Source organism: Engraulis encrasicolus, chromosome 6, assembly GCF_034702125.1.
Source record: "Engraulis encrasicolus isolate BLACKSEA-1 chromosome 6, IST_EnEncr_1.0, whole genome shotgun sequence".
Lineage (NCBI taxonomy): Eukaryota > Metazoa > Chordata > Actinopteri > Clupeiformes > Engraulidae > Engraulis > Engraulis encrasicolus.
Window position 1 is genome coordinate 36,985,869 of NC_085862.1, and position 18,581 is coordinate 37,004,449.

Consider the following 18,581-nt stretch of genomic DNA (forward strand, 5'->3'; position numbering starts at 1 on the left):
GGGCCTTGAATGAGGTTTGGACTTCACAGAACTATTCGGCTGGCAACGAATCCTCGGTTTGAGTGATTTTCGCTTTCGCATATCTGAAGCCTTTTTTTTGCCAGTGACAGCTGCATCCAATGCAGTTAACAAAGGCGTATTTATTTAATCACAATGCAAGAATCCTATGAAGAAGCTATCATAGCTACCCCCCAAGCAACAAAACGTTGTGTGTTTGTGTGTGTGTGTGTGTGTGTGTGTGTGTGTGTGTGTGTGTGTGTGTGTGTGTGTGTGTGTGTGTGTGTGTGTGTGTGTGTGTGTGTGTGTGTGTGTGTGTAGTACAGTATATCGGGGGCGCGTTATGCAAGCTCACCATCTGGAAAGACGACTTCTCCAAAAGAGTCACTCAACAAAAACGTTTTTGTTTTTTTCAGTTGGAGGGGTTTGATCAAAACCATGCTCTCTTGTTTCCTCTGTAATGAGGAGGGGATGATGTCGAGAGCGCCATAAAGTGATGTAAGGGAAGATGTCACTGCGGATGACATTTGGCTAATTTCACCATTAATCTCTATGCGCAGGCAAAACATACAGCTCTTTGTTCCCGATTCTACACAAAAGCCAAACGGGGCCCTCATGGTAAAGTATATCTAATCAGGGTCGTTTCCCGTAAAGACTTTGGGATGAACATAAAAAAAATAACTATCGCATTTTGCAGACTTGGGGACTATAACATGGTTCTCTTGCGTCTCATGCTAGTCATCATCTCCGTATTAATTCACGGTTGTAAATTGTGTTTTTATGGAGGTTGCTCTTGCTCTGGCAAGCCAATAAACTGATGCATTTGAGCGGTGGTGTTGTGGACCGACATTAATTAAGAGGTGTATAACAGTCAGTGAAACCCTGACACATCCATCATTCCTATAGTTCTGACTTAGTGAGTGATTGTGGGCCTGCCCTTCTGTGTTGGCTTTGTTTTGGATGGCTTGACTAGTGCAGCTCTAAGTGCAGCTCAAAGAGGACACATGACAGTGTTCCCCTGATGTTGCACTACTGCAGTTTGTCATACTTAAATTTCCTTTAAGAAAAAGAAACAGGTAGATTTACACCCAGAGATGCTTCACAGTGTAATACAATGGATACAAAAAATAATTTTATAACCATTTTCCATGTCCAAATGATGTAAAACCGAGCAATAAATACTAAAAAAGGAACAAGTCCATAATGTCCATGATGTACTGAACATGAACTGGTAGTATCGCACATGGGGATGAGGAGAATTTAGTGACACGGCTCTCTCTTTCCAAGCTTCTGCCACTTAGGCCTGATGGATTTTTGTTTCTCCATCCTGTCCTTCTCGTTTGACGCAGCATGCCAGGACCACTGCTGTCTCCGGGCCTGGGCTCCATGAAGAGTACAGCCTCCCCCCCTCCGTCTCTGGAGAAGCAGACACTCAACTCTATAGGAAGCCAGCAGCAGCAGCAGCAGCAGCAGCAGCAGCACAGTCACACACACCACAAGCCATACACCAACTTCCACAGCCTGCCATTCAGTGAAGGTAAGCATTTGAACACAACTTTCTTCTCTGTCTATCCGTCTCTCTCTTCCACATACTGCCAGTCAGGGAAGCCAACAGGTGGGGGGGGAGTCAGTTGGCCCCAGCCCAGGAAGAGAGGTGGGGTAGAATTGGGTCCTCATTACAGTAGGCCTATATGTATTGGGTGCGGGGGCCTTTCAGATTACTTTGTCGTAGGCCTAGGCAAAGCTGTCATCGGGCCTGCTGTCAGTAGTGTACGTACCTCTGTGCTGTCCCGCAGGGTTGGAATGTGTTGGGCAATGTTCCTGATCCTGATGGCTTAAAGACCCGGTCATTTGCAAGGGCCACATAAGTGCATGTTATAGTGATCTTTCTTGTGTGGAGGAGCAATTGCGTCAAAATTGTACTATTGGTGTGCCATCGGGTCTTAGGTGAGCTTAGCCAAAGTTATTTACATTCAAGTCAGCAATTCGGGACTCCACTCAAAGTAAGAAAATGGTGTAAAAGTGCCAAACTTGTTTCGCAGTTGGTAGAAACTGCCCGGGGGTGGGGGTTGTTAACTTTCTCCCTCTGTACGTTTCTCACTAGGATAAATATTTAAACAGGCTCAAAGTTGTCTGAGGAGAAAGAACACTGTTTTTAGTGCAATTAAGAAGGACCGTTGCTGGTCTGGCATTGTTCTGCATTTGGGGCCATCGTAAATGTGATTAAGACTTGAGGGAGAACAGCGCAAAATGCTGAGCAACCTCAAATTCCTGAACGCTGCCATAGAGAATTGAAGTAAAAATATCCTCACAATTTTGTGTCGGTAATAAAAGAAAGGTTACATAAAAAAGAGCTCTGTGCTCTTCTGAATGTACTTTGGGTATTTGGCATTTCCTCATGTGTACCCTGGTTGTACAGTTCAAAAACAAGGCTAAATACATTTTAATATAATTGAAATTGGCAATCCGTTGAAACGTAATTACGTTTTCAGTTGCTGTGGTTCAATTGCTTTTGTCAACTCTGACAGATCTGATAAACACTACATGTACGCTACAAAATAATGTCTCATATAAAAAACGTGCTGTTGTGCAATAACACATTTTGATGGATTACTTCAATTTTCTCACAATTGCTGGTACCTGTTGTTTTAAATGGTATGGACACTATCAACTTTAACTTTTTTTCTATCTCTCTCTGCCTCTGCAGACTACAGAGGCAACTTTCAGAGCTGTTTCCATTTCGGAGACAATTACAGAATGGACCAATCCATCAGCGGGGTTCACCTGGCAGGAGACGCTCACGGCTTCAACTCGCACCAGCACAACGGGTTTCACATGACAGGCTCAGCCGGCTCCTCCTCCACAGGTAGCCTTCTGTAGGCCTCTATGGCCAACCTAGAGTGCATTCCAATATGCGACCTCCCATCCTCCACTTGTGCTTGTGGCCTCGCCCCGCCTCCTAGCCAAAACAATTTTTGGGGAGCTATTCTTCATTCACCATCCAGTTTGCAAATGAGAAAATTACTTTACAATGAAGCTCTTGCAAGATATTGAGATATAAAGCTGTTGTCAGTGATGTCATCATGACATATTACTTCCTGGTACGAGGCCACAAGTACAAGTGGAGGACGCAAGGTCGCATATTGGAAGGAACACACCCCTAGAGAAGAGCAGCTCACTTCACTTCACCCCCACTGAACCAACTAACCAATGAGCATCTACCTGTTAAACACCACCACTGACACATCTAGGCCTCTACTGGAAACCTAGGGCTCTTTCCAATATCCTGACTCCTGTCCTCCACCTGTGCTTGTGACCTGGCACTTAACGTGATGCCCCGCCTCTGTGGAGAAAACAATAATTGTCCACCACCCCACTGTCCACCTACCTAGCCATGACAACGTTTGGGAGACCTTTCCCCATTCAAAATCCTGATTGCAAATGAGAAATTATCTTTCAATTAAGATTTTTTTTTAGAGAGATATTGAATTAAACTTCTGTCATCAATGATGTTGTGTGACGTTATGGCGAGGCTAGAAGCACTTGGGGAGGACGGCAGCTCACTTCACCCCACTGAACCAAGCAATCACTGAACATCTAATGCCGGTTTTGTGGTAGACCTACAGCTCGACACAGCGCAACTCGGCCGCCACCTTTTGCTTTTCGGTTGGGCACGATACAGCTCAATCGAAGACCAAAAAGGGGCGGCCGAGTCGCGCTGTGTCGAGCTGTAAGCCTACCAGAAAACTGGCAGTGGAAAAGAGGTATAAAACACCACCACTGACACATCTAGGACCTATACCAACTTGGGGCCCCTCTTGAAATATTCATAAATGTTCAGGGCCCACCTCTGACCCAATAGACAATACAACTCAAACAAAGAGTCAATGGCAACACACACACACAAACATTATTTTGATTTTTAGAAAATAATTTCCAGGCCCACTTTCAAGGCCCAGCAGTGGGTCCTGGTCCACAGTTTGAGAATCGCTGCTCTTTTGAAACCTAGAGAAGAGCTCAGTTTACCCCCACTGAACCAACTAACGAATGAGCATCTGAAACACCACCACTGACACACGTAGTTCTCTATTGGAAAACCAGAGAAGAGCTGCACTCAACTTCATTGCACTGAATAAACCACTGCCCACCTTTGCCAAAAACACATCTAAAAGAAATTACGAAAGGTCTGCACACTGGTAGACGTTTCCAAATGTCACGGAACTGTTTCAGACATGACATGAAGATTGACATGATTCATGATTCCATGTCCGAAATGTAAGTCACATTTGGAAGCGCCAGCCAAGCCACCTTTGTTATTTATTTTGAAGTAAATGTTTTATATGATTTTGGTCCAGCACCTTCACTTGTGCACGCACACTTTCTCTTTTTGGACAATAATACAGCCAAGACATGCAACACCTGGCATTGCCCATGCATGGAGATTTGAATAGACTTTAGGACTCTTGAAAGAATTGCTTCACAACACTACACTTATATATTCAAAAGAAACAAATGATTGTTGAGCAATGAAAAGTGTGGTTAAGTCCCTCTCAAGGCCAATGTCTCACAGTGGGTTTTGTGTGCTGTATTTTTTCCTCCACAGGGTTCAGCCTGGTGCCCGATATCCAGAGCTCGGGGTGCCAGTTCTCCCCCGGCCCCGAGGACAGCGTCTTCTTCCAGGTGGGCGGCTTTGACCGCGGCCTCGGCCAGATGTCCTCGGTGTACACGGAGACGTGAACGTCCAACAAGAGAAAGAAAAGATGAAGAAAGAAAGAATACAGCTGGACTCACCATCCACACTGGCACCAGCTGGGCTTATCTAACCTGTGCAATCAGCAGCACCTCTCTCTTCCCACTCTTCCCTTTTTAAAAAAAGTTCTCTACCAGTCTGTGGAAAAGGTTTACAACCAAGCACAAAACACTCACCTCATACACGAGAGGTATTTTTAAAATGAGCCTGTTTTACGGTAGCAAAAGCAGAAAGACTGCTCAATTGGACAGGTACTGGACTGCAGTTGTCAGTTGAGTCAGCAGGATGCTTTAAATGGCTTTCATTTTGTACTGCGGCTACTACATCCACACGTCTTGACATAGGACCCACCCTCTGTCATCTGCTTTGGGATAGCTGCATCTAAAAGCTATGGAATTCAGAATTGTAGCATCAACTGGGAAACAACTTGGACCACCTGTTTTGTAATTATTTACACATGATGCTGGCCCCTGTGTTTTAAAGTGTTTTCATTTTTCTTGTCTCCCTCTGCCCTCATCCAGTTATTTGGCTGACGTGTGGAGAAATATTTAGATTTGCCGTGTTTGTCCGTGGAATCACGCTTTTTTGTTGCTTTTGGGTTTGCTTTGATATCAGAGGGTTCAGGACAAATGGGTGACTTGCAACTTGCATCGAACAGGAAATTTGTTCAAGACTGTCCTCTGGTTGTTTTAAGTCTGACATTCTTAGGCATCTGAGCAATCCATATCGTCTTTGGCTCTCGCTCAGTTGACTTTGGCAGAGCCTGCTGTATGAAGGCTCTGGAATTTTCTTCCAGTTTTCACTTTCAAGGCACGATTGTAGCATCTCATTGCGCATCGCAGGGGGGTATTTTAAAGCTTTTAAATAACTTTTTCTTTCCAGACTTAAACAAGAGAGGACAGTTTTCTTCAACCATATCATCAACTGTATAAAGTGTACAGTTTGTTTTAAAGTGTTTTCTATTGTATTTTTTCCTCTTCACAAAGTTTAAGAAAATAAATGACTTCTCATTTCATTCATCTCCGTTGCCCGTTACCACAGGAAATGTAGACGTGCACTTCTGATGTGTTTCATGGACATGTTGACTACAAACTAAGATATACTTCAAGTACTAATCACAAACCAGGGACCAACTAAGTGTTGGTAATTTACTCTCATGGTAATTGAGCCTATAGTGAAATCCCACTCAACTGTGTCTATGTTCAGCATGTGTGAGACTGCAGGAGAGGGGTGCATTCCATACTTAAGTCACACTCTGACCTCTAGTGGAGTAATGTTGCAATAGCACATTGAAGGGAAACGACCAATAGATCCAGAGGTATGCCAGTGAATATTTTATATTTTTGTAACCAATTGGCCTTTTTCACTGTGAAAGACAAGTTTATTTTTTGAAGCAAAGCAGGACAAATTTCGTTTCCATATAAAACAGTGGAATGTAAGATTACATCTATGCCACCTTTCCTATTTTAATGCATTGAATTGAAGGTGTCTAACATTATGGGAAAAGGCTAATTCAGCAGATTAGATCATAGATCACCCACTACTACACTTAGTGGAAATAAAACATCGCTGAAGTCAAGCAAAGAAAAAAAAACAGATCAAAACATGGTCTTCACTGGGAAAGTGGGTTATTTTATTTATTTTATTGTAGAACAATGATGGGTGTGTGGGTTGTCTCGGACCTTGTGTGTCTATTTGCCCTTCTTGGCCTTGATCTTTCTCAGGTAGAATTCCAGCTCTTTGCCTTCCAGAACATAGCCATCAGCTCTGCCGCACTGCCCAGGTCGAGAGGCAATGCAAGCTGGGAAATTAAGGGGGAAAAAAACACCATTAAAAACCTCAATTATGAAATTAAACCCCTTCCCATTTCTTTGAAACTAATACAACCCTCAATCAATGGCAATAAAACAAAACCATCATTGCAATGTTCCTAACTTTTTTATGCTGCCTGGATCAACGGTCATCATGTGTATTCATGTGATGAAAATCAATATGCATCCTTCAGTTACTTCTGCAGTCCCCCAGCCTTGAGGCCTTACACCATCAAGGACCTCTCAATACATGAAAAGGTGAGGACGAGGACAGAGGAGGGCGAAGAGATGGCAGAAGCAAGGCTGCAATGAGGTGCATGGCTCCTCCACACTCCTCCACAGGAAGAGGGTCAAGAACAGAGATACAAGGCCAGAGGAAGCGATTGGAGGATGGATATTGATATCCGGTCATAATTAGCCTTGTGCCATGACGTCAAACAAGTTCCATTTTGTTGCAAAGCAGGTATCCACACGACTCCCAGATTAGGCAGAAAACATGCACGTTTAAGTCTAAGACACCAGATTGAACTCATACCTTGCCTTCCTTTGAAACTATGCTCTGAATGCATTATATTGAAAGTGTCTAGGTCACTTGTCACTCAATATCTCCCCACTAATGGGACTTTTTTTGTGACAAACACCTTCAATTCAATGTATTCAAAGCAGGTATTCGCATCCGTGGCATAGACATAAAATATACACCCCACTTGTTTCTACCTTGAAGTCACTGTGAGAAGGCCTAATCAGCTCCTAGAGAGCTTCGCTTTACGGCGTGGGAACTCACCGAGGATCTTGCCCTGCAGGAACTGTTCCTCCAGCAGGCTGCTGATCTTGCCCGTCTTCCTGCGGCCCTCAATCTTCTTCAGGACCTTCTTGGAGCGCTTCTTGTTCAGAGTGTCCTCCTCCTCAGGAGACTGGTGGGAGATGGAAAAAAAATGGGGTTCAGATCACAAATAGGGCCATGGAGAGCAATCTTTGATGCTGGTGCTCCCACGACAAGAGTATATAGATGGTAATATTGTTCCAAGATTTATACTGACTAAAACACTTGGAAGACTGGCTGAACAGAGCATAAAGATGATTTTTAACAGGTTGTTAAGGTTGGAAGACCTAACGGTTCTTAAAAAAAAAACCTTCGATATTAAAAAGGTTAACGCCACCATTCATTTGGACAGTCCAAAAGGTGATTATTGAACCTTTTATTAACATTATGCTGGATTTAATATGTTGAACCATTCGGCTGAATTTTACTTGGCTAATTCCACCATTAACAAATTTTCAAATGGTGTGATTAACTCATTGTGTCATTATTCACACTTATGTTTAAAAATGTAAATGTGCACTGCAAAATGCTTCAGTACCTTACATCATGGGGCACCCAAGTCTCCACCCCTTCCGGGCGGCTCATGGTGCTGGGGAAGCCAAAACTTTTGACTGGGCAGTAATGGACTGATCAAAGCTATTTTCCGATCCACCTCGCATTCCCCAGTCGATCACACATGCTGTTCCTCAGAATTAATGATAACCAATGGTGTGCTTGTTGACTTCACTTTTCACACGATTTTTTGAGTTGTGTGCGGGCAAAAACATGTAATTATTTGGACTACACAACAGAAGTCGCATGTCCGACGAGCAGCCACTTCAGCCGCGGTGCAGCGGTAGGGTTGGCTGTGCCTCGGTGCACATCAAATATGCGAGGCGCACGTTGTAGTTTCTAACACAGTTCTGCACAAAAGCGAAAATAACCTTTCTTGCGTGCCGAAAATGTGTGGTCTTACGACGGAAATCCAAACCTTTAAAATGCACTGCCATCATATGCCAAACGGGATGAGGATTTAGCTTGACTCGCTCCATTTATTCCCATTCAAAATTGAGAGCTACAGCCCCACGCATTGGAAGTAGAAGGCGTGACTTAGGTGCCCCATGCACTACATCAAGCATCATCATGCTACATCATGCACTGCATACATACCAGCTTGGCTCCCTTCTTGCGTCCCAGGGGCAGGGCGTAGTGGCCCTCATACCACTGCCTGAAAGGGGTGCTGTCCACCAGGATGATGCAGTTCTTCACCAGTGTCTTGGTTCGCACCAGCTCATTGTTTGAGGCATTGTAGACAACGTCGATTATCCTGGTCTTGCGTGTGCAGCCTGTGGAAGAGTAACACGTGATTAAAGTCTTACGATGATGGGCCCTGTCGTGGCCAACTAGTAGGGCACTCGTCTGCCATGCGGCCAACCTGGGTTCGATTCCTGGCCCCGGTCATTTGCCAACCCCTTCCCGGCTCTCTCCCCATTCGCTTCCTGTCCACCTCTCAAACTGTCCTGTCAAATAGTCATAGAAGACAAAAAAATAATATATATATTTTTTTTTTAAATCTTACAATGATGACCGTGGCTCAAACAATTAAGGCACCATACACCATACCAGATTTAATTCCAGCCCGATCCTCCCCCATCGCCCATTCTTTTCCAGTCACACTCTCACTGTCCTGAATGAAGTCTTCAAACAAATAAATAAATAAAAATCCCAGAACGACTTCGCCAAAGGTCACAGCACTGCAAATGTCTAAAGCCAGGCAACTTTTGACTGCAATCATGTTTCTTTGGTTCTTGTAGCATAAACATGAAACAGGACACTTAGCATTTTACAGCAAGTCTTAACTGAGGGCAAATGAGAGGTGTTCTGTTCTTTGTTGAGTACAATACATGGAGCAAAGCTCTCAGTTCAACCACAAAACTACATTATGGCCCTGAAACCAGACACTGTATGCCTCTTTTTTTTTTTTTTTTAATCCCTGGCCTTTTATCGCCCATTTTGGTGTTCAAGCTTGCACAACACACTTGCCCTGAAGGGATATTCTGTTCAGATCAAGCGATACCCCTCTGAAATTAAAAAAAAAGGGGGGAAAGACGAGAGACGAAGACAGGTCTGTTGGGAATATGCCGTTACAGTATATGAAAACTGGACAAGGTCCTGAGGAGCGGCAGATTAGATTTCACAACAGCATTTTTGATTGCCAGGGTTGGAATTCTCCTCCAGTCCCTTCCATGCCAAGTGCAAAAGGCCTCGCTGGGCTGTATAATATAATGTGGCCAATTCCAAAGACAGCTGGACAGATCAAGGGTCGACCCACTATCTCCTAAATCAGATCAGAGCAACAAATCAGAGACCCTGACACAATGCTAAGTGGACTCCAGCCTGGCCTAGTTTCCTGAAAACACTATGGGGAACAAAGAAAAGGCAGCATCTGATCCTTTGATTTAAACTGCCATATCACCTGATGCATTAACTTCACATGTTACGAATATACACAGCCAACAGATGGAAAAAATAAAGGGGTCAGCTAAAAGAGGCCAATGAAGGTAGTAGGTCTTAAAAGCCAAAAGTAAGTTACACAACAAGAACAAAATCAAAGTCTTACTGCTTCTCTCGTTCAATGAAAGCGCAGTGGAACTCTGCAATACTGTACCACAGATTGCCACATACTATGCGAACACGCATCTCAACAAACCACAACAACAGAGCAAATGTCATCATACTTAACAGCCATAATAAATCACGGCCACTATGGGAAACTCAAACCAATTCCATTTCCCCTCTTTGTACAGTTAATATTTAGGGTGTCTGTTCCATAACGGCTTCCAACATCTGTGCGACATTGCCCTTTCACATGCACCAACCATGAACATAAACAAAAGCAGACAGTGGAACCAAATACACTCAGATACTGCACCACTTCAATGAAGGTCTTTTATCATATAGGCAGCATGCTGCTGAAGACCTACCGTCATTGTCTACACTACAAGATAGGCTACCCCATAACATAGACAGCTTGCAAACTGTCCAACATACAGCACAGCAAAGTACAATTAATTAACTTACACTCAGAGCCCCAAGAGAAGTTGCCCACATCCAGCCTCAAGGCTCTGTACTTCTTGTTGCCGCCGCAGACACGCACTGTGTGGATACGCCGGGGTCCAATCTGCAACAGACATGTCCATACCGGTGGTCATTCAATTTGACAGCCAATAAATTGGCCACGGCAAAGCCTGAAAACAGTTTTCACCAGAGACGTGCGGTCAGGGTAGGCAGGGTAGGCAGTGCCTACCCTGGGATAAATGTCTTAAAAATAAAAACTAACACGTGTTTAAAAAAATATTCTTCAGAGTTCACATAGGCCTACACAACAATAACATTGATTCAGCATAAATTATGAGCTGTTTAAAGTACAGTATACACAGGACAACGATCAAAAACCTAAGTAATCGCACGAAGCAAAGCGCTCAGGCTTGGGCAGGTTGCCGTGGCAACGCGCAGTCCCGGCTGGTAGCAGAGACAGGCTGAAAGCAGAGCTTTCGAATGCCAGCCAGGCAGCCCGGTAAGGCTCGCTTTTCCTCTGCCTACCCTGCCTTCAATGCTGTCAATGTAAAAGTTTGCGCATGCGTATTAAGTTGTCACATAGCTTGTCAATGGGACTAAAAGGCAGAGCCTTTACTCTGTGGCGGGAGTATGTGAGCCAATCACAGCGCCCAAAATGAAAAATTGTTACAATTCAGGTAGTAGCCAATTTCTGCCCTACAGGCAGCTATGATAGCAACAACTAGCAGGCAAGCTTGTTCAAATCTCTAGCCGTATCGGAAAGAAAACATGGCAGTCTTTGGCTTTTTGTCTTTATTATTTTAAAAAATGCCGAGAAGTAGCAAGAAAGACGGTTCAAGTGACAGACAGCTGAGCCGTTTGCAATCGCTGCATTGTGGAAATATTCAACATCAGATGGGTAGCAGCTTCAAGTAGTTTGCACTGGGACAAAATGTCTTCATCATGTCAACCACCCCGGGCTTTTAATGGAACTAGCTTGCATGAAAAACACAGCCTACTTGTGATTCTGCTTTAAGGTAAGATTCATCTAATTATTATGCTGCGGGTAGCCTTTTAACATGAACATGCTCAAGTTTTTTCGTGGTGCCGTTTGTTGTCACCGTTTGTCCAGGGTGTTGACATTGAAGATTGGTTGTGCGGTGGTGGACATGAATAGACCGTGTGTGTGTTATTATGGACGCGAGATTGTTTTTTTGAGCGTACGACATGACTCCATTTCCCTAATTTATTATGATGATGACTACGCAATGCGTGAGTTGTGTGGAGCCTGTTAGCAAGTGCAGCTGCGTTCTTTTGAAGTGCGCGGTGTGCGAGTCGAGATCAACGTGGAACAGGACGATTGACTGGGGATGGTTTCTCGGAGTGCTTCCGCACTCACAAATTGACTTTATTTGAAACACCTTGCACAACCGTAGCTGAAGTGTTTGAGAATACTATCACGCACAAGAATGAGTCTCAGAAGCGGTTTCGTTGGTTTACTCGATACTGTCTGAATGCACGGGTCATGTTTGCAAGCAACCCGCCCCCTTGCCTACTTTCCTTCTTGTCTGTGAGTGTTTGATTATCAGCACAAAACGCGGCAGTGAGGCAGGAGCTGTTACCTAGGTTGGTTTATTGCTAAATGTAAATCGTTTCCCCCTCACATGCTATGGTGTGATTCACAGTTGGTGAACTAGACATTTTATCTTCAAAAGTAGGCTACACTGTGCCACCCTCCATCCACCATGTGAAACGCCCTGGCATTTGCAACAGAATAAACAGAAGAGCAACAAAATCAACTGCTAAAGCCAAAACTTAAAGCTTTCCCCCCAAAATGTTGTAGCTTTCTAAATTATTATTGTAAAATGTAGGCCTACAGGTCCTTAAAGGTGTACAAAGTATGGGTCCTGGAGCTAATTTGGCAATTTGGCAAAACAAATAAGTGTAGCTGGCCTTTTCAAGAAATTGAAATTATGTTTTCACTTATTGTTTCAGATTTAGGTCTACTGACAATGTCCAAATGTCTAAATAGTGTAGCCTATTTACTTATTTAGTTATTAGAGCTGTGGTGGTTAAGCACTGATGGCATCTTATAGCCTACTTTATATTTACAGTATTTAGAGAAACATAGGCCTACTAATTTGTTGGCACATTAAAGACCATATCAGCATGTTTATGTGAATAGGCCTATTTGCCTATTCAAACCATACCTTGTGGCATAAGGCCCCCCTCTCTCTCACACACACACACACACACACACACACACACACACACACACACACACACACACACACACACACACACACACACACACGTTACATTTCAGATCTGCATGAAAGGGGACTATTTGTTCAAAGTTTTTAGTCTTTTGTAAAAGTTTTTAGCTGATAGTTACTCTCCAGATTTGGTTAAAATGCAGGAAATTGCATCTAAGAAATACATTTTTTTCTGGGGGAGGACCGAACCCACCGTTAATATATATATATATATATAAATAGATATATATTCTATATTTACTGCCTACCCTACCATACCCTTCACTGCACGTCACTGGTTTTCACACTAAAATTTTAGCAGGCAAAACAGCAGAGCATATTCAAACACATCTGCAATTCATCATTACCTTTGTGTTTGCAGGTGGGCGACCGAGCTCATACTTCCTCTTCTTGTGGACAGCTTTCCTTTTTCCACCTGTCTTGCGGCGTTTGTGCCAGTTGTCCCGTGAGATACCTGTTCCAATAAATAGTGGTCATCATGAATCTCAACATCGCATCCTACCTGGCTAGTACAGCTGAGCAGCAGACAGACCAGGTATCAGCAAGTCAAAGCTGCAGTGCATCATTACAACCGTTTGCATCACTACGCTGCTTAGCCGAACCAACGTTCCACTCGAGTGCAACCCAAATTGCAACATTGTCAGAGGGCAAACATTACAATGTAACAGAAATCAACCACTATGTAATTTGCCGCATCCGACTCCTACAAACCCAATGTAGAGCGCCATCTTGGTTGTTGTTTCCATCAAAATGTTCAAAACGTTCAAAAGTGATATTAGTTCACACAAATCCGTAAAATAGTTTTGCTACACGCATTTTATCTTAAAGCCATCTTAAAATATTGCTAAAACTCTCATGTATCGGTGGATGGATGCAGATAGTCATAGGAGGATCTATCAGATACACTTACCCATTTTCAGGTGTTGATGGGGAAGAGGAACGCGATTGGTCAGGAATGTATATGACGACACGTCCTATCGCGAGATACACCGGGATGGCAAGTCTGCACGCTGGTTTGTTATGGGAAGTCTGCAGGCTGCTTGTAAATTGAGAAGATTCGAGCCAACTAAAATAACCAGTTGTGAAGATATCAATTAGATTACAAAATAACCTGCCAAACGGGGAAGGTTATTTTGCAAAGCAGGAAACCAAACCGTGAAGCAGTTTTAAATAGTGACAACATTGATAGGGAGTGGAAATAATTAATTATGGCCCCTGATGTCAGTTGTCAATTCATGGCATAGGCATGAATGTGGTCTATAGGCCTTTATTTTTGGAAAAAAAGATGTATGACTTTATAGAGACACCTATGTGCGGAAATGCTTGTAGGCCCAGTTTGTAGGCTAGGCCTAAACGTCAGAGACATCCCCAAAGTGAAATTTTTCTGAAATAACAAGAAATAAGATCACAAAACTCCAAAGAATAGTGGAGATCTGTGGGGAAAAGCTGGGAGAGTATAGGAAAAGGTCTGCGAAAAGAAATAGACTGTGTCCAAAATGCTGGTTGAAATGTATATAAAATTTGTTTGAGGCCATAAAAGTGTGATTTTGTGATGCTTTTATGATTTCAAATGAAATGTGTCTCAACCAATTGGACATTGCGAGAACAAATAATTCCATCCAGGCTTTGTTTTATATTATGCCAGTACAACTTTCACGAGACAAATTATCTACACTAGATATAGCCAAAAATAATAATACACCAATAAAGAGTAATCAAATGGTGCTTCTATTTGCACTGCTGGCAAACAGAGCACTCCTCTGAACGTAGGCCTACTGTATTTGTTGTACTGTAGTCAGATACACTAAAAAGACACATTTTGTTAGTCAGAGCATGTTTAATATTAGAAAGAACTTTCCCCACAGTTGTCCCGGCCCCTCAAACAAATTACATCCAGTGTATTTCTTTTCAAGGCATTCAGAAGGCACAGTGGCAATGTCCTCAAAATTGAGTTGTGTTCCTGAGCTGGAATCCCTGTATTTGGATATTATGTCTCCTTCCTCTTGCCCTTCCTGCTGACGTAGCTCTGATAGTAGAAGTTGCTGAAGAGGACGATGAGGCTGAGGAGGTATGTGCACACCACTACATTCATGGCGTCGGGGAAGTCGCAGTCTGCATACAGGTTGTAGGTGGTGTGGAGGGTCAGCAGGACGAACTGCAGCTGCAAAGGCAGAAAACCTCAAATTGTTATTACGTTATATTACATTGCATTTGGCAGCTGCTTTTCAACCAAAGCGACTTACGATCGAGGACATAATCATACACAACAGTACTAGCAGATACAATGTGCACAGGAAATATAGGCCTACAGAACAAGTGCAGATGCCAAGTAGGTTTAGTGGTTTTTATTTATTTATTAAATGTCATATTGATTAGCACAGGGTTAAGTAGAGCACACACACACACACACACACACACACACACACACACACACACACACACACACACACACACACACACACACACACACACACACACACACACACACACACACACACAATTCGGGACCGGGGCAGCCCAAGCATTAGTGCAGTAGATGGTCAAGAAAGAGAAGAGTCTTTACTTGCCTCTTGAAGGTTGAGAGAGGTGTGCCAAGTCTTGCATTTTACACCCCTTACTCTGTGCTATATGAGCACATGTTATTGTGTAAAGCTAACACTGAGCTAAAATGACACAAGCATAGGCCTACGTAGACTCATTCCAGCATGTTGGCTATTTTCACTTGGTACTGTATTTATTTGAAGCTGCTCTTATTAATACACTCTCATACAGACAGATGGACAGACAGACACACGTTTCCATTTCCATGGTGTATTCCATGGTATTTCCAACGAAACACTGCTCCAAACTCACCAGCTGTAGTGAGGTGAGATATCTCTTCCACCACAGGTACTTCTGCATGTGAGGCCCCAGCGCTGCCAGGCCATAGTAGGAGTACATTATTATGTGGACAAAGGTGTTCAGAAGACCTATGAAGAAAGCTGAAGACAGACACACACAAAGAAGACTCAGAATTCAGGAATTAGTCAGGAGTAAATGGTTTCATTTCCGCCTTTTACAACTGCTGGATCTGGAAGTGCGTCAAAAATGCTACTGGCGGTGCTTGGTGCAGTGCACTAATACACACCTGGCCATATCTGGGCAACAGGACCAAGGTTCAAATCCAGCCCTTCCCCACTCATCTCCTATAATCTTTTCAATGTCACTCTCAATGAAGGCACACACCCCAAAAAAACAGAAGTCCATAAAATACTGTATCTTTTTTTTTTTTTTTAAAGCCTCAGCCCAGCCGTGGCTCAGACAGCTGGGCACTGCACTGCTACAAAGGCGACCCGGGTTCAACTCCGGTCCGGGTCATTTGTCAAGCCTCCCCTGTCTCTCCTATTACTTTCCTGTCTCCTCTCAGACTGTCCTATCCAATAAAAAAGGCAAGAAAAACCATGGGGTGTAACATAGTCAAATGTTTGTAAGTTATATTAGAGGCATAGGATTCCACAGCATGTAGATGTTATGGCGTCAGTGACCCCATGGCCTTGGCGGAGGTTTGCACTTTCTGAGTGCTTCTAGTTCCCAAGTATTATCATGATCATGATGATTATTATGGAAAGGTGCATTTATACTTCTGGCGCAACTTCATTGAAGCATAGGTATGTATTGTGCATAAATGGATGAACATACACAGTAAATGAGCATGCTGGAGTGTAATCCTTGTATGCTTCACTCACATTGACCTCCAGCAAGGTACTTCACCCCAGCCCACCAATTGAAGATCATAGTGCCGTGGTGGTACACATGGAGAAAGGTCAGTTGGTTGTTCTTCTTTCTCAAGATGAAGAAGATCTACTGGGTAAGAAAGTTCAGACAGTAAGATTTGTGCCAACTTGGACACAGTTAAATTAGTAATATGGTAATAATAACATAATGATATAATAATTATAACAGTACCGTGTCGGCCAGCTCAATGACTTTGGAGAAAAAGAACCACCAGCACACACTGGCCATCTGTGAATAATATAATGTCAAAGGAGTGGTTACAACACAACCATTGTGTCTGTGGTGAGACAATAAAATGTGTCCCCAGATAGCCTAATATAACATCCCAAAAACAAACTGTTATACACCACAACTATTCTGATAAACTTGTCAACCACATTGAAAATGCACTGGGGATGCACTTTGGAAGGCTTTCTATTGTTCCAAAGTTACTTTTCTCAAGGACACTAGTGAAATGGTAGAAACAAAGCATAATGGTAAGAGGGTACCCGCATTGCCAAGGGGCTTGTGCTATAGTCCACTGGCTGGCAGAGGTAGCTATAGTTGGCCAACCAGGAAGCCATCAGAAACTGAAAATATTAAAAGAGCAGATTGTAAATTGGAAAATGAAATGAAAATGTAAAAAGCATCGTAAGATGTGCATTGTTCCCTGAGGCATTTAACAAAATGCATTTTACATTAGGCCTACTGTATTTCAAGCTTTAGAAAGCAGCGTTGGGTAACCTTGCCCAAAAAAGTAAAGCCTAAAGAAATCAAATTACATACGTGCACAGGATGAGTAAGGCAGGCTGTTAGTCCATGTTAGCAGGACTTTTACTTTCTTAAGTCAGAGGTCATTCCCAGTTAATTTATGGAAGCGCCAGTTTGGTTAATAAATTTCACTTTACTATGGCGCAATCTACCCGAAAAAGAATTGATCAGAACATGAACAAATCTGTTTTGTTTCTCTCTGCGAGACTCATTATCACATCCTTTACCTCGTGAAACATGTATACAGACAAAAGCACCATTGCAAAGTTGTACACAATGAGGACAATTTTGAGATTGACTGGCTCTCTGTCCTTCATCAGTTTGGGTCCAATCCATATCACACCGAGATACACTGCAAAGGTGCAGATCACGGGTACAGGAGAATACACCAGGAGCCATGGATCTGTTCTTTTGTCTATGGGAGAAACCAGACAGCACTGAGTAAGGTTGCCATGATTATTGTACAATAGTGTAATTCTATCTAAAACAGAGTACCTTAGTGAGCATGCTGTCATGTGAGGAACAATCGAACATAACTGGGGCCAAATACTCGATATGCTCTGCGCGTTCATGACTTAGGCTATGGCAGATCTACACTCTTGACAGAAGTTGACGGGCGTAACACATACATTACCTCCATTCTCTAAAATCCACTGGTGAAACGACTCGAATTTCTCCCATGCCACAGCCATTGTACACACCCAGGCTCTCACGTGAAATCAATTCAGACGTTGTGCGTAAAGGTAAAATACGAATCAAGCGGTGTGGAAAGCTTTCCTAACCTTTGTTAAACCGAAATACATAAACGAAAAGATGAAGTCAGTTTAAAATAACCGGTTAGTTGACTTTTACTGTGCGTCCAGACCAGTCCAGCTTGACAATGGGTATATCACACTCACTTCAAGCAGACTCCAACAGACTAAATACAGATACTGCGCGCTCTTGGAAGGAGTACAGCCTCCTTGTCATAATAAAAGCCAGCAAGTCATCCAGAATTACGCATAGGCTGTATTCTAGGCTACACTTGAAAACCAGAAGTCAAAGTTGAAGGGCATGCCTCAGCGACTACATTATTGTCTGCCTCAATATGCAACCGATACCATACATTGAACCAATGTCCGCAGTGAAACCTGCTCAATCTATGCCGACGGCAGTTTCTTGACCTCTTTAGGCTACTGCTTCAAGCGAGTTAAAGTTCAAGTAGTGATAACCCGTGGGACAGAGATGAAACTGCTCAAGGTTTGGCCTTATGACGTAGACTAGTCTCATGCTTGCGCATTCTTAGAAAGATGCAAGGGGCGGGAGGGAAGACAGTCAGCCCTGTCTCCCCCTCAGTGGCGCATTCACAATTAAGTTATTATCAT

The 18,581-nt window shown here is 43.2% G+C and overlaps 3 protein-coding genes across 4 annotated transcripts in view; 1 reads left to right on the forward strand and 2 right to left on the reverse strand.

Annotated features, from left to right (window-relative positions):
- LOC134451209 (uncharacterized) overlaps positions 1-6,258 on the forward strand; it is a 120,774-nt gene extending 114,516 nt beyond the window's left edge. For both annotated transcript variants that reach the window (XM_063201482.1, XM_063201483.1), the window contains exons 9-11: positions 1,347-1,534; positions 2,705-2,863; positions 4,601-6,258. In XM_063201482.1, coding sequence (XP_063057552.1) covers positions 1,347-1,534; positions 2,705-2,863; positions 4,601-4,734 — 481 coding nt within the window. In that variant the 3' untranslated portion in view covers positions 4,735-6,258. The remainder of the gene's footprint in view (positions 1-1,346; positions 1,535-2,704; positions 2,864-4,600) is intronic.
- A 100-nt stretch (positions 6,259-6,358) lies between these two features.
- Positions 6,359-13,711, reverse strand: rps8b (ribosomal protein S8b). Its single transcript, XM_063201485.1, has 6 exons — positions 13,604-13,711; positions 13,041-13,147; positions 10,442-10,541; positions 8,531-8,706; positions 7,343-7,472; positions 6,359-6,548 (listed from the first exon to the last, which is right to left on the reverse strand). The coding sequence occupies exons 1-6, from the start codon at positions 13,605-13,607 to the stop codon at positions 6,439-6,441; spliced, it is 627 nt and encodes a 208-aa protein (XP_063057555.1). The 5' UTR covers positions 13,608-13,711; the 3' UTR covers positions 6,359-6,438.
- Positions 13,712-14,497: 786 nt separating this feature from the next.
- elovl8b (ELOVL fatty acid elongase 8b) lies at positions 14,498-18,548 on the reverse strand. Its single transcript, XM_063201495.1, has 7 exons — positions 17,852-18,548; positions 17,445-17,632; positions 16,956-17,036; positions 16,639-16,695; positions 16,419-16,533; positions 15,547-15,674; positions 14,498-14,854 (listed from the first exon to the last, which is right to left on the reverse strand). Exons 1-7 carry the CDS (start codon positions 17,907-17,909, stop codon positions 14,681-14,683), a joined length of 801 nt encoding a protein of 266 aa, XP_063057565.1. The 5' UTR covers positions 17,910-18,548; the 3' UTR covers positions 14,498-14,680.
- Between the last annotated feature and the right edge of the window lie 33 nt (positions 18,549-18,581).

What these genes read in the sequence shown, in the direction of transcription:
- rps8b (XM_063201485.1), bottom strand. An exon ending in CTTCTCTTGGGGCTCTGAGT is followed by an intron (nt 8,707 to 10,441) that starts GTAAGTTAATTA and finishes ACTCTTCCACAG; the next exon opens with GCTGCACACGCAAGACCAGG. An exon ending in GCAAGAAGGGAGCCAAGCTG is followed by an intron (nt 7,473 to 8,530) that starts GTATGTATGCAG and finishes ATCTCCCACCAG; the next exon opens with TCTCCTGAGGAGGAGGACAC.
- elovl8b (XM_063201495.1), bottom strand. Translation starts at nt 17,909, where the DNA reads ATGGCTGTGGCATGGGAGAAATTCGAGTCGTTTCACCAGTGGATTTTA. An exon ending in CTGTATACATGTTTCACGAG is followed by an intron (nt 17,037 to 17,444) that starts GTAAAGGATGTG and finishes TAATATTTTCAG; the next exon opens with TTTCTGATGGCTTCCTGGTT. An exon ending in GTACCTTGCTGGAGGTCAAT is followed by an intron (nt 15,675 to 16,418) that starts GTGAGTGAAGCA and finishes GTCTGTCTTCAG; the next exon opens with CTTTCTTCATAGGTCTTCTG.